The sequence below is a fragment of the Ictalurus punctatus genome, chromosome 8, assembly GCF_001660625.3.
Source record: "Ictalurus punctatus breed USDA103 chromosome 8, Coco_2.0, whole genome shotgun sequence".
NCBI classification, from domain to species: Eukaryota; Metazoa; Chordata; class Actinopteri; order Siluriformes; family Ictaluridae; genus Ictalurus; species Ictalurus punctatus.
Window position 1 is genome coordinate 8,958,537 of NC_030423.2, and position 15,822 is coordinate 8,974,358.

The window sequence follows — 15,822 nt, forward strand, 5'->3', positions numbered from 1 at the left end:
TCTATGAAACCTATGTCTCTACAGAAGTAGAAATGTCTGTGAATTCTGGCTCTGACAGTTCAACCTCAGCTCAAATGCAGAATTGGTCTCAACTGGGGATTTATTTAATTTTTTTTTTCAATAGCATTATTTTTGCAATTATTATTATTTTCTATCTGCCTGTCCCCCTCTTTCAGCTGCTCCTTTTTCATGGTCACCACAGCAGATCACTGGTCCAAATATTGATTCTGGCACAGGTTTTATGCTGGATGCCTTTCCTGACACAACCCTCTCCATTTTCCAGGATTGGGACTGGCACTGAGAGTGCACCAGCCCTCATGCAGTCCTCCAGTGGCTGGGGTCGGTTCCCAGACCTGAAATCGAACGCAGGCCGCAGCAATGAGAGAACTGCATGCTAACCACTAGTCCACCAGGGAACCATTTTGTACCTGCCTGTGGTATTTCAAAAATAATAAAGAACTTATAGCTTAATTTAAACCACTGCGATCCTGCTCAAGCAGTTACTGAAAACCACCACATGTTCATGTTAATGATGGTGGCCTTTGTTCGTCCCACAAGCTTTATACCTGACTGCTTGGTCACATCACCTACATACATTTTTTTAAAAAACCTCCTGCTTGTGTGTCTTTTAAGTTGCGTCTTGCAGAATCTTAGTCTCAATGCACAGGTCAAGTCTCAACCAGATGCCATCCAACCCTTTCTGGGAAAATAATAATACAAATACATAAAATAGTCAGTCCGTACAGGACTTCGTGGAGTTTTTTTGTGATCGATGCGGACAAAAATGCTTGATCTTCTGTGGCTTTTTTCAAAATTTGTGAAGCAAATTCGGTGCTTTTTTCTTCTTCAAAAAACTACTTGAATTGGTGAAATTGCAATTGCACGGAATTGTTTTGCACAGTCTTTCACAGTGATGAGACCTTTTAGCTGTACTCGTGTTCGAAGCACATGAATCCAAACCCAAATCTGCAGTAATTTTGAAAAATTGCAACCTCCCGCGAACATTGCAGTGTCCTTTATTTTGTATTAATTTCTGTGATTGCCAAATTCTGGAGGAAATGAATAGTGTGCCTTTTATTCATATCATTATTTGAATCACTTTAAAACCCATTATCTGACATGCATTAACTGTTATCTATTATGCATCTGTTACTGTATGTATTGCACTCTCCTGGAATCCCACATAGCAAGGTACTGGGTAAGACAAGTGAAAATAATTTATTTGCAGCTGCAATATGATGGAGAATAAATCACTCAACAGTTTCTGATCCGGTTCATTTTTATTAGCAGAGGATAGAATTTCCGCAAACTACAGGTATATTGAGTTTACGATTTCACAATCAGTGAGATTTGAAGATGGATATAAAATGTGCTCCTTTATTCACAACAACCCTTATGTAGATGAACAAAAATGTGCAATTCCATAAGTTCTTCACATTTAAGAGTTAATGTTTGGAATGCTACAAAAAGATTTGAATGCATTCTATTTACACAAACCAGTGGCAATGACTATTTAAAAAATCAACTATGGTAAAGGCTTAGTTACAGTCATACCAAACCTTTCATTAAAAAAACCCCAACCAAACAAGTAAAGCTCAAAATCCACCAGTAACCCAAGGGTGGGTCCTGTGTGGTAAGCTACAGTGTCACAATTAGGCACAACATTGTTTAAAAAAATTTTTTGTTAAATAAATGTTCATTTTTAAACATGAAAAGGGTATTGTGTATTCATAAGAGTGAGCCAAACAACAGACACCTTTCTTAACACACTTAATACATTTGATTAATTTGAGTCGCTATAAAGGCCCAATAGGATTGCATTACACATTTCACCTTACATGTGTAGATAGTTTTGGTAGAGATATCTGAAATGGCAGTTGTTTGTCATCAATTGTTATCAAGTGATAAAAGATAGTGCATTTTGACTTGTAAATATATTTTAAAATAGAACATTTTATTTAAATCATTTGTAGGATAGGGCATGGAACTACTAATAGGACCAAAACATGTATTTTTCAGTCATAATTTGGTATAAAGACAATTCAAGGTGTTGCCTGTGTATATTTCACACTTTAAAAGCACTTGTGTATGCATTACATTTTCACAGGCAGGGTGTTCATGAGGCATTTTTAGAAGTTGCAAATAGAAGTATTTTTAGCCATACAAGATTTGTAGATCAACATGAGGGTTGATGAACGGAGATAATGGACACAGGAAGAACTTTCCCCCTAAATGCATTTCTATGCACTTCAGCCTACAGGTTCCACGTTGCTGAAATGTGTAAAAGACAGCTTGGTGCTGAGTGGATGACTGGGATATCAAGCACCACTTTTCTTAAGTACGCTACAAAAAAATACAACATTTAGCATTTATGTACCCCTCTTTGATTCTAATGAGGTAGGCCTAGTATACCACTGTGGTCATGATCTCGTTCTGTAAAGATGAAGCCAAAAAAAGACGAAAAAGAAAAGAAAATGTTGAGTGGATTGTTATGACTAAATGATAACCTCAAAACTTTTCTGCAACAGCCCAGAATTTTAAAAATTGCACTTGATTCAAATCTATCTTAAATAAGGCTAAATTGAAAATGTACATAGAGTGGAGCTAGTCAAGTGATTATCTGGGATTATCTGTCCTGCTGGTCAGCATTAGGCTCTGCCTCAGATGGAGTGTCCAGTACTGGATTAACAAATCCCTCGAATTCATCATCATCACACTGCTCACTACTGTCTTCAGCATGTGCACTGACAAAGTCATTCTCCCACTCAAGAGCGTTGGAGTCCTCTGAAGCAGAGGTTGGCCCACTGCCCAACTGTTTACCGGCAGGACGGAGTGCAGCTCGTAGGATGTCCTCCTCTGTCTTAGAACGCTCCCATGTTGCACCTGTCCGATTCATACCTACAAGTGATTGGATATTCATTAAAATAACTTGCCTCTTAAAAATTAGTCATCTTGTACTGTACTTATTCTTATGTGCTACTATGTACATGCACCAGTCCCTTTAATAGGAACACCTACACAGATCAGTCATAAAATTAAAACCAATGACAAGTGACATGAATAACAACACTGATTATCTCGTTACCATGGCACCTGTCAGGAGGTGGGATATATTAGGCAACAAGTGAACAATCAATTCTTGAAGTTGACATGTTGGAATCAGGAAAAATGGGCAAAAATCTGAAGTGGTCCTGGTATACAGTGGTTAGCACCTACCAAATAATATGTCCAATAATGGACAACCAGTGAACCAGCAACAAGGTCATGGATGCCCAAGACTCAATGATGCTTGTGAGGATCAAAGACTAGCCTGTCTGTTCTGATCCCACAGAAGCGCTACAGTAGCGCTGCTGAAAAAGTTATTGCTGGCTATGATAAAAAGGTGTCAGAACGCAGTGCCTCGCAGCTTGTTGTATATGGGGATGAATAGCTGCAGACAGGTCAGAGTGCCCAGGCTGCCCCCTGCCCACTGCCAAAAGTGCCAACGGGCACATGAGCATGAGAAAGGGACCATGGAGCAATGAAAGGTGGTGGCCTGGTCTGATGAAGCATGCTTTCTTTTACATCATGTGGGCGGCTGGGTGTGTGTGTGTCATTTACTTGGAGAAGAGATGGCACCAGGATGGACTATGGGTAGAAGGCAAGCTGGTGGAGGAAGTGTGATGCTCTGGGCAATGTCCTGCTGGAAAACATTGGGTCCTGGCATTCATGTGGATTTTACTTTGACACATACCACCTATCTAAATGATTGCAGACCAAATACACCCCTTCATTGCAACAGTATTCTCTAATGGCAGTGGCCTCTTTAAGCAGGATAATGCACCCTGCCACAATACAAAAAATATTATTCAGGAATACTTTGAGGAACATGACAATGAGTTCAAGGTGTTGACTTGGCCTCCAAATTCCCCAGATCTCAATCGGACCGAGCATCTGTAGGATGTGCTTGACAAACAAGTCTGATTCATGGAGGCCCCACCTCGCAACTTCTAGGACTTATCAGTCTTGGTGACAGATACCACAGCACACTTTCAGAGGTCTTGTGGAGCCTTTGTCTCTGTGGGTCAGAGCTGTTTTGGCAGCACTAGGGGGACCTACACAATGTTAGGCAGGTGCTTTTAATGCTATGGCTGATTGGTGTATACCCCACTCATTCATGCCATTACTCAATGCAACCCATGAAAAATATGCAGATACAGTTTTAAAATTAGTCAATTTGGCATGCATTTTTATTTATAATTACAGAGGCCTTTTCCCATCCTATTCCCTTCCTGGCAACAAAAGTAAGAACTTGTTCAGCAAATGGCTGATCAAGGTATAACAAGAAGTGCTATGGAAATTCTTTCCTCCTTATGTCAGAGTGTACAACTTATCCCCAAGCGAGTCAGGACTTGGATATGAATGCATCTTAGTAGCATTCTTCATTGCTATTTTTGTGACCTGAAATGAAATGCTTGCACTGACATGGTCGTAGCAACAGGAGGTGTGGTATTAGTAATCTACTGGTACAATGTTCATTTACAAGCGCAATTTGGCCCAAAATTGAGCGATCAAGATCCACTCTTAGTGCAGACGAAGCCTTCAGACTTAAAATTCCTGTCCCATTTCTTACAGCCCAGTTAAGTGGATGTACGATAATTGTCTTCACTTTTATATAACTAGAGAACAAAGGCTCAGAAAAAACGATTAAACAGTCCTACAACAGAGTCACATCATAACATTTTACAAATCATTTTTATGCTAATAACATTAGAAAGTGAATAAAAACTGTCTGTTTCATTTGTTCTCCTGATAGTCAGAGCAAACATGTTCGAACAGTTTGAGCAGCAGCAAAATGTCAGCCATGTGGAAGCTTTTGATGATGGACAAGCGTTTCATAATGGCTGTTCATGCAAGTACGAAGACAGCCAAGGACTTCTCCACTACAGGTTGTGGAATACAGCAAAACAACAGAAGGAAAAATAGAAAGATGCTGATGCCATCTATAGCCAGTTTTTGAAAAGATGAAAAACAAAATCACAAACAACAGTGCCAAACCATAAAGTATAACTACAAAATAATTGAATTCATTGCCTTGAATCACCAGTCATTCTTTTTTGTTGAGAATGTTGGATTTCACAAGCTAATAGATAATAGATGCCTCCGTACACAGTGCCTAGTTTTCAAATATATGTCCACCAGAAATGTACAACATAGTTGCTCCTCACATTCATGGCTGGCAAGACTTTGCATGGCAACTAGAGACATTTCAGCTCTCAGTTTTACCACTGAGGGGAAAAAATATAATAATAATTAAAAAAAATAAAAAATTGCCTGGTCTTTTTCCAATCTTCAACAGTGAAGTGCCCATTGTAGCCTCAAATTCCTGTTCTTGGCTAAGTGGAAACTGATGTTTAATGTTTAACATGTGTATTCTGATTTACTTTTCTGCACACTGTGGTTGTAAAGAATGGTTATTTGAGTTACTGTAGCCCTCATGTCAACTCAAACCAGCCTGGCCATTCTCTGATCGCTGGCATCACCAAGGCATTTCCACAGACTCCATGTTTTTTTTTTTTTTTGTGCCGTTGGTGCCAGAGGGGCTGGTTTGATTAGTTCAGAAACTGTTGATCACCTGGGATTTTCAAACACAAAGTCTATACAAACACAAGTCTATAGCGTTAACACAGAATAGTGCAACATTTTCCCCTGATTCTCATGTTTGATGTGAACATTAGTTGGAGCTCTTGACCTCGTCACTGTCGATCTCCTGCTGCTCAAAAATTTATTTTGATTTTACGCATTGCGCTGCTGCCACCTGACTGAGTGGATATTTACATGAATGAGCATGTGTACAGGTATTCCTAAAGGTACTCCTATTAAAGTAGCCAGTGTGTGAATATATTCCATGTATTTATAATATGCAAATTCATGTAATTATAGTATGCATATTAAACATACTTGTTTATTATTAACCTTTTGTATTTGTTTTTATATTTTTGTTCATTTGTGCACTGTGCTATTTGGCTACTGTAACAAGTTCATTTTCTTTAAGCGATCAGTAAGGTGACTGTACGTATGGATGGATGTATCCAATTTCAGTAGTTACCTGCTGTGTTTAAAGCCCTATAAGTGACAATTTAATGTCAGTCATGTTAGAATTCTCAGGTACAAACAGATTTAAAACAATTCTCCTAAACAATCCTCTCCTGCACATACCAGTATGTTGAGTTAGCATATACATAGTTAGCAACAGTTAACAATGATAATACTTATGCAATGATCATGTCTTTTTTGTGTGTCTGTAATAGATAAGCGCTTCCTCACCCTCCTCATCCTCCCACTCAAGGTCAAGCGAGGTGGCATCATCATTAGTGGAGCGAGTTCTGCAGGTGAAGTCCCAGCTGCTCTCTGTGTTAGGAGTCACTAGATTTGTCTCAGAGGAGAGTCCTGGATATACAAACAGTACCTGGATATTAGTGTTTCTCATCATACGAGAAATGAAATAAAATGATTAATGATGAAACATGCCACAGCTAGGTGGGATAGTGAATTATGCAGCTTTTTGAGATACTAAGAGGACGATATCCACCAAGAATTACAGGTTTAATAGATAATAACTACCTTAATGAAGATCAAATATATGTAATGTAACTTATTTAAATACTCATTTTTTACAATCACCTGTAGAGAGTAGCTGATTGTGTGACATTCTCTTTGTTTGTATTATAGATAACGTTAAGCATTTTGTATAATCTATATTCTTTCGTTAAAAGAACAATTATTTACATTTTCTCAGGGGGAATATAAGACAACATTTTAAAAATATATTGTGTCTCTGTAATCAGAGTTTTTAAACTACCTTCTGCTTTATTCAGAGGCAGTTACGTCTATTTTCAATTAAATATATCTCAAGCAATGTCACATTATCCACTTTACACTGAAAAATCAAATTTACAGACACACACAAAAAAAAGCTATACAACATTTTTGCTTTTTATATATATATACTAGGGGACTTTGTAACAGAGTCAAAATGTTTCTGAGGCCCTCTAGTGGCTGGCTGCAATATAAGTTTTAACTCCACTCATTCCCATGTTAGTGAATGGGACCCTGGGCAAACTTCTGTTTTAAGTTACACCTGCATGTTCTGTCATGCTGTTCAGTTGACCATAATATCTCCCCCAATATTTTTCCTTAAGATAAACACAGTATACGAGTTATTTGGTGACAAATTAAAGGGTGTGGTTAAGGAGGTGATATCCAAAGCTGTCAATGACACATTTCATAATAATTTATTGACTGTATGACAATGAACACTCAAAATATTAACATTAACTTTAGCCAGTCTCTCATTTTTAACAAACTGCACTGAGAGAATGGGCAGAGTGTACAGATGCATCTAAAAAAATAAGTTTCATAAAGTTTTTTTCCCTGTAATTTAATTTAAAAAAAGTGTAATTTTCATATATTCTAGATCCATTACACATAAAGTGAAATATTTCAAGCCTTTTTAGGTTTAATCTTGATGATTACGGCTTACAGTATCTCAAAATAGGGGAACAAAGAATTTATAATACAGAAATGTCGAACTTCTGAAAAGTATGTTAATTTATGCACTCAATACATGGTCAGGGCTGCTTTTGCATGAATTACTGCATGAATGCGGCGTGGCATGGAGGCAATCAGTCTGTGGCACTGCTGAGGTGTTATGGAAGCCCAGGTTGCTTTGATAGCATCCTTCAGCTCGTCTGTATTGTTGGGTCTGGTGTCTCTCATAGATTCTCTATGGGATTCAGTTCAGGCGAGTCGGCTGGCCAATCGAGCACAGTAATACATGGTCAGCAAACCAGTTAATAGTAGTTTTGGCACTGTGGGCAGGTGCCAAGTCCTGCTGGAAAAGGAAATCAGCATCTTCATAAAGCTCATCAGCAGATGGAAGCATGAAGTGCTCTAAAATCTCCTGATAGATGCTGCATTGACTCTTGACGAGAAAACACAGTGGACCAACACCAGCAGATGACATGGCATCCCAAATCATCACTGACTGTGGAAACTTCACACTGGACTTCAAGCAACTTGGATTCTGTGCCTCTCCACACTTCCTCTAGACTCTGGGACCTTGATTTCCAAATGAAATGTAAATTTTACTTTCATCTTCCCCATGATTGTGATTGTGTGTACTGAACCAGAATGAGAGATTAAAGTCTCAGGAAAACTTTGCAGGTGTTTTGAGTTAATTATCCGATTAGAGCTCTTCTCAGGTCGACATTTCTGTATTATAAATTCTTCGAGATACTGGATATTTTATTTCCATGAGCTGTAAGCCGTAATCATCGAGATTAAAACAAAAAAAAAGGCTTGAAATATTTCACTTTAAGTGTAATGAATCTAGAAAATATGAAAGTTCCACTTTTTGATAAAAATCTTGGATAGCAGTGATTTTTCTTTTTCCTTAAAAAATACGTTGTGTTGAGTGTAAATGTTGCTGGCTATTTACCAGTATATTTTCAGTTGTAACCTTACTTTTCTTACATTACTTTGATTAAAATGATTGATAATGTCAGCTAGCTAGCAAATAGCAGCTCAGTCAATCATGACTAAGAGCTCTAACATCTTTTTCTGACAAATGGTAAACTCAGTATTTTTGCAAAGATTATGTGATTACAATTAAACATTTAACTTATTAATTAACGCTGTACTTATCACTTTGACTTACCCAATACACCATTTTACGTTGCACTTTAAGTAATTTTGCAGGTGTATGGGCAGGTCAAGAGGCATTTCAACCCCAAAAACGCACAATGGAAGTGAATGGCGCCATGATGTCCACTCATATACAATATACAGTCATTGATTGGAACTATGAGGGTGAATAAGCAGTGGAGGTAGGGGTGCAAACTGGGTCTCACAAGTTGGCATGGCAGATTGGCCACAAGTAATATAGCAAACTTTTCCATGCATAATTTGCAACTGTAGCTATGACAGGCTTCTTTGCATACCTGATTGTGACACTGCTCGCACTAAACAACGTCTGATTAATATCATGGGAATAAGTGATTAATATTGGGGGAGGGGTGGGTGTGTCCAATTCACTTTTACAGTAAAAAACAAATAGACACTGTTCAGTAAGGATGGGCGATAAGGAATTAAAACTATCACACAATATTTTCTGGTATTTATTGCGATAACGAACCATGCATCACTGTCTTTGGCTACAAGTGATCGCTGTTATCTTGAGAACCTCAGAAACACAAACATTGATCTAAAAATAAAACTGATTTTCTGTAACCAAACCAGTTCCAGATTGTAGAGGTAGCTCCTCGTTTAGCGATAAACTCCTCCTCAGCTTCACTTCTGTCTTCCACCGTACTCGGACGCTGACCATCGCACACAGAAATACATCTTCAACTCGGCTTTATCGTTACTATCGCAGGAAGACTAATTCTTATTGTGGGGATAATTTCTACCAGTATATTGATAAAACGATTAAACGATAAGATGTCGCCCATCCTTACTGTCCAGTTACTCACAGAAGACATGTGTGATATCAGTGAGGAGAGATTCGAGTACTCACGACTACTGCGGAATGCCTCTGACTGAGCCTTCACACTCTGCAGGTACGCTTCAAACTCTCCACCTGATGGCCTGTTAAAGACACACACACAGACACACACACAGACACACACACAGACACACACACAGACACACACACAGACACACACACACACAGAGAGAGAGAGAGAGAGAGAGAGAGAGAGAGAGAGAGAGAGAGAGAGAGAGAGAGAGTGTGAGTGTGTTACGGTACATTCCTGTCACACTCCTCTTTGAGTCTCAAGTTTCATTATGTGTAAAGATTTGTTGATTAGAACATGTTTGAAAAAGCTTCCAATTTGGTTAAAAGCTTCACATACTTCACTTCTGGTAAATTAATAATTGAGGAAGTCAAGTTGTGTCCAAAATGACATACTATACACTATGCACTTACACTATGCAAGCTAGCATCTAGTGTATGAATTTTAGAAGGGTAGTATCAACTCAAATGGTACACTAACTGTGTTTAACTAACCTGAATTATAAGCTGTTTCCCAGTCGATGGCAAATGACATCAAACGCACGTAATGAGATGCCACTAGCTTTAGCTGAATCATTTTACTGTTTGTTGATTCTGAGCAAATTTTGATCCAGCTAGACACCTGTCTCCTCACTTAAGTCCACCTGATAAGTTTACTGTGAACACTCTCCCCTCTCTGTGAATACCCCACCACCCCTCACTCTCTCGGTTTCTGTTTCCTGGTTCCTGCGTTGCTACCTTTTTCTAGCCCCTCACCATTTGCGCATTCCTTCGTCTCCCCGAATTTACAAACCTTCCCGTTTCATGCAAATATTCCCTTCTGCCTAGCCTAGCCTAACCCATTGACTCTGTTGTGTGCCAAGCCTGATGTATACTTTGCCTTTCTTTTAATAAATGAGAGATCATGCCATTTGAACTTTGCGTGTCTGTGGGTTATTTGGCAAACTCTCCCAAGCTTGGTGTAGGAAGGGCGCCGTCTTTCTTGTGTATTTTCACCTTCTCTCTTCTTAAGAATCGTAACTCGAGGATTCTCTATTTTCAAATCCAAACTCCACCTTTCCTCATTTATAATAATAATAATAATAATAATAATAATAATAATAATAATAATAATAATACACACACATACAGTACTGTGAAAAAGTCTTAGGCACATGCAAAGAAATGCTGCAGAGCAAAGATGCCTTGCTTCTTATTTTTGCAGCAAAACCCATCAGCCTTCATTGTGTTTTTTGTCTTAAAAGTGGTCTCTTACATAATATGCTGCTTTCTTCAATGACATACCAACATTTTTCTGTAACATTTCATTTTGTGCTGGAAAACTAATGCTCGGGAATCAAAAATGTTTTTGTACTGACTCGATAATGTAGAAGTCATGAAATAAAAAATCTATAACAAAGTTTGTATTAAAAAAAAAATAAATAAATAAAAAATAAAAAATATGCCATAAGACATATCCACAGTACTGTGTCTATACATAAATCTTGTGCAAGACATTAAGTCTTACACAAGCTGGCTGCATATGACTATTTTTTTTAGTGCTGTGTATATCCTGAGTGCTTTAAGCTGATGTCTAGACATGCATTTCATCATACCCCTGACCAACCATAATAAAATAGACCATACTTTTATAAACATGCATTCTCACAGCTTTTTTTCTGCTCATACTATTTATTTTCATTTATTCTCTTTTTAACACTTAAACATGCAATACTTTTATGTACATGAAATCCTGTACTCCCTATATTACAGGATATTATATAATAAGTTGGTATCCAAGCGCGAGTCATACTCACTGTTTGCGATGTGAGCTGCTGCCCTCTTTCTCAGTTTTCTTCTGTGCAAGCTGCTGCTTCCAAAAACACACACGACTTTAGTAACGACAGCCTACTTAGACAGATGGCTGATCATAAAGTCTCTCAAATCTCACACAAAAAGCCAAATTACATTTAATCACATCATCTTTTTCCATTTTGTTTGTCCTGCAGACTAAAATCTGCATAAATTGGGGGGCAGGGGAAATAATATAAAAAATGAGTGCAAATAAGGATACGAGCAACATAAAGAACAGATGTTAAGGAGGGGGTAGGGAAAATGCTGTTTTGCTTATAGTACTAATTAATTTTTTTTCTAAATATATCAGCAGCAGGATGAAGGACAGGAGTATGGCAGGAGGATAGGAGAAGGGCTGGGCGTGCTCAGTGTGGACGCCTCACCTCCTTTAGCTTTCGCTCCTTTGCGAGCCTCGCAGCCTCGCGTTGAGCTGCGACTATAGCCTCCTCTTCTAGCCTTAACTTCTCCTCTTGTGCCACTAACTGGGCAGAAATAACACAACAAAAAGGGGGACAGTAACGAAACCGAACAAATTAAGATAATGAGTAGCTGGAATGAAAAGCACTAAAAAAGCAACACAAACTGCAAACCATGGAAATAAAGAAAAACTTAAATGTAGGCTAATAAAAGTAAGCTTAAATACAAGACTCTAACCCCATACTAAAAACTGCCTGCTAATTTTGATGAATTTAAAGATTTAAAAATATTTTCATTAAATTGGGATCATCACAGACAGCAAAAGAAACTAATGTAATTAGCTATTGGGACTATATGATGCTTGTGTGTCTTTATGATTTTTTTTTTTTTATTATTAGCTTAACAGCTGGAAAGACAAGGTGAGGCACAGTGGTAATGGGCCATACCTCAGCATTCAGCTTCTCATCGATCAGTGTCTGCGTATCGGCAATAGCAGCATAGCGCAGTTCCTTCAGATGGCCAATCTCCTCCTCACTGATGGGCCTGAGCCAAATACAATAAAGGTCAGACTTCACAACCCTCCTGAGATTCCACAGTTTATACCTCTCAAAATTGCATATGCCAGAAGAGCTTTGACTGTATTGTCCATTCATCTTCATTTTCGCTTGCTCAAATCTTAATGGAATGGTTGGGGTAGAACAGTAGTTAATCTAATGTGTACACTACTGCAGAACTCAGCTTATTGTCGTGTCTTGTAAAACCCAAAGGAGATTTCAAGACATTCAAAATGATGATATCTATACTTCAGCTGCTACTCAGGTGGCTCCTATTCTGAACCTAATCCCAAATGCCTTGCTCTCTATCTTTACAGCTTCATGACTTGTTTAAAAGTGGTCCCTGAAACCACGTTAGGGGGCAAAGTGGCTTAACAGTTAGCATGTTTGCCTTGCACATGCAGGGTTGGGGGTTCTAATCCTGCCTCCACCCTGTGTGCATGGAGTTTGCATGTTCTCCATGTACATCGGGGGTTTCCTCTGGGTACTCTGGTTTCCTCCCCCAGTCTGAGGACGGATTCTGTAGGCTGACTGGCATTTCAAAATTGTCCGTAGTGTGTGAATGTGTGTGCGATTGTCTCCTGCCTAGTACCCTAACCCTAAGTTCCCTGGAATAGGCTCCAGGTCTCCCTGGATGGATTGGTTGATCCATATTGTTCCATAAACACCCCCCAATATCTGGAATATCACACACAATTTCTGTGACAGTCCTTTGATATAACATTTCCATTAAGTGATAATATCTGCAGATGTTTAAAATTTTATTTTTCACTCATTTATTCTTCCCAATTTATCCTGGTCAGTGTCCTAGTGGTTCCGGAGCCTATCCCAGGAACACTGAATTTAAGGCAAGAAAACATCCTGGAGTCACTCGGCAGTCAATCAAGTGGCACCATGCATATGCACATATAAATACTGTACTCATTCAGATTTGGGGTAATGCCAAATAAGAAAGCATAGCTATTGTGACACTATCTTGCCCAATTTTCCTTAATTTGTCTACAATTGTCCTTGCTTGTTTGACAAATATTAACACAATTAAGACTAACAAGCAAGGGCGTAACCATGGTATGGACATTGGGGGGGGTCCACTTAGTTGTCCTTAGCCCAAATATAGTGTAAATGAACAAAATACTGTGCAACTTTCCTCACTTTCACTCACATATATAACAGTCTGTCACAACGTGAGGGTTCACAATGAACTCTGCGGGAGGATATGCAAGTGAATGTAACATTAATAGTCAAAAACTGGAACTGACGTTAGCCTAGCCTACTTCGTGGGTGTGCAAATATCAAAAGTTACTTGACGTTCTTAAGAACAAACCAAGACATGGTATGATGCCTTCTGTACTAAGTTAAGCTTACCTACTATTTAGGTATCTAGTTACTTACTGTCTGAAAAAAAAGCTTGTATGTTCTGCTACACTTCTCTACGCTTGGCTGCTGTCTCCATATCTTACAGACTGAGCTGCTAAAATATATCAACGAACTTGCGTTGAGTATGGGAGCAACCAAGTGTACAATGCGGGGGGGCACACACTTATTTTCCTTAACAAACGGAAATACATTAAAAAGGAATAGACATAAATAAACAGAATAGATGAAGCAAAGACAGATCCGTTGGCAGGGTTCATTAAAGGGGGACATACAAAAAATATTTTGTACTGTATATTGGGGGGGGGGGGGGGGGGGGGGCAGATTGGTATTTCCTCAACATTGGGGGGGACACGACCCCCGCAAACAATGCATGGTTACGCCCATGCCAGCAAGGATAATTTTGAGGAAAATTGAGGAAATTATTTTGCCAAAAAATCTATGTTCATCCAAAAAGAAAACCTTCTTACTGGTATAACAGCTATTTATTCATATAATTAAATAATTTCTCCAGGCAGCACTCGCAGACGCTGTGCCATGCCTCTGGATAAACTTCACATTGCTGGAATTACTGCTGTTCTATCAGCAACAAAACCTACAGTACTTCACAACAACACTAAAAGCTACACACACACACACAAACACACACAAACACACACACTAAACTCATTGTTTTATTTATGTAAGCTGTGTGAGAAAAGCAGAACAAAACACCATACCTGGCACAACTTTGTGAACTCTCACCCTGCAAGAAGAACCAATATTATTAGAGAAAACATAAAAGATGGTATTCCCGAGTGTGACTTTCTTTGTGTCTGGGAAATGAAGTCAGCACTCACCTCATCACTCTCCACAAGATTCTCAAACTGCAACATTAAAAACAAACAAAGAGATGAAGTCATTCTATGTCCAAAAAAATTATTTATTTATTTTTAAATTACAAAAAATATGTTTTATTATTTATTTATTTGGATGACTATACCTCTATTGTATAATGTTCTCCAGTTGTGCTACTTCTGAAGTATTTAGACCTGTGAACATGGGGAAAAAACAACAACAAAAATAATTAAATTGCAGTATTAATTCTTTTTTTTTTCTGGACAACATTATTACAGTGAATACACGTTTTACTAACTTTATTCGTTGTGAATGTCAGTGCCAGTAGTGTAAGAGTAGCTAATAGCTACTGTTAATAATGCAGATAGCTGCCTGGCTAACTAGCAGAAGGAGGGATGGGTTACGGGGCGTGGCCCTATTACTGTATAAGACGTTTAGCTGTCTGTCAAACTAAAGGCATACTTAATGTTCTGTGAGAAAAAGTTTATTCTCGAAAGAAAAGACGCGGTTATTGATTTATTTATTTCAGTTTAACATAACATACGTTAGAGTTTAGCTTGTGGCTTAACCAGTGCACGTGATCACGTTACTGTAATCACACTGTCACTGTCAAACCGTTCGACTTTACATACACAAAGATTAAACAATATTTTAACATTCATTTCTATAAACATTTCTAGCACCCTCACCCTCCTCCTCTCTGGATCCTGTTCGCCTCTCTCCAGAATATCCCAGTGCACTGAGTCCAGCAGTTCCCCATGGCATTGTGTCAAAGTACAGAGAGACAGACTGGGAGCAGATCAGATATCAGCCTGCTTTTCCATCCCACACAGATCTCTCTATCAGCTGCCCGGAAACATCACCAGCGCTAAGAGAATAACGCATTGTAACACATTTCAGACTACAAATCAATAATAAAAAAAAAAATAATAAAAAAAATGACTCCACCAGTCTGCTGCCAGAACTTGTTTCATACAGCAGCTGCAGACACAGGAGAGAAACTCCAGCGACTGCTAACCTATTGTTTCCTCTTCCTGCCAATAACACGTGATTAATGTTTAAACTACGGAAAGCCGTTTGGCTCAAATCATACGCACCGTGAATCATCGCTAGGAGGAGACAAATGTCAATACAATTCCCTGAAGTGGGTTAAAAAAAAAATGACGCATCGCCATTCAATAATCAATACATCCATAGAGGGCATATGTTATTATTTTCTATATTGACTTTTTTTGTTGTTTTTATACTGCTCTC

The 15,822-nt window shown here is 38.6% G+C and overlaps 1 protein-coding gene across 3 annotated transcripts; it reads right to left on the minus strand.

Moving 5' to 3' along the window:
* Positions 1 to 1,261: 1,261 nt before the first annotated feature.
* On the minus strand, positions 1,262 to 15,601 carry ap1ar (adaptor related protein complex 1 associated regulatory protein). Of its 3 annotated transcripts, XM_047157130.1 has the most exons (11): positions 15,517 to 15,601; positions 15,258 to 15,436; positions 14,714 to 14,762; positions 14,571 to 14,597; positions 14,451 to 14,476; positions 12,250 to 12,346; positions 11,770 to 11,868; positions 11,350 to 11,405; positions 9,557 to 9,627; positions 6,307 to 6,429; positions 1,262 to 2,898 (listed from the first exon to the last, which is right to left on the minus strand). In XM_047157130.1, exons 2-11 carry the CDS (start codon positions 15,326 to 15,328, stop codon positions 2,627 to 2,629), a joined length of 891 nt encoding a protein of 296 aa, XP_047013086.1. In that variant the 5' UTR covers positions 15,329 to 15,436; positions 15,517 to 15,601; the 3' UTR covers positions 1,262 to 2,626. The 3 variants fall into 3 exon arrangements, with proteins under 3 accessions (XP_047013086.1, XP_017330528.1, XP_047013085.1); XM_017475039.1 differs by having other exon boundaries at positions 11,350 to 11,402; positions 15,258 to 15,580; XM_047157129.1 differs by having other exon boundaries at positions 15,258 to 15,580.
* Between the last annotated feature and the right edge of the window lie 221 nt (positions 15,602 to 15,822).

Bases quoted from the DNA above. Each gene is read 5' to 3' on its own strand.
- ap1ar (XM_047157130.1), bottom strand. From the start codon at position 15,328: ATGGGGAACTGCTGGACTCAGTGCACTGGGATATTCTGGAGAGAGGCG. The intron at 11,869-12,249 runs GTATGGCCCATT...ATTTCTGCCCAG, and splicing joins ATGAGAAGCTGAATGCTGAG to TTAGTGGCACAAGAGGAGAA. The intron at 6,430-9,556 runs GTGAGTACTCGA...TTGTATATCCAG, and splicing joins AGAGGCATTCCGCAGTAGTC to GACTCTCCTCTGAGACAAAT.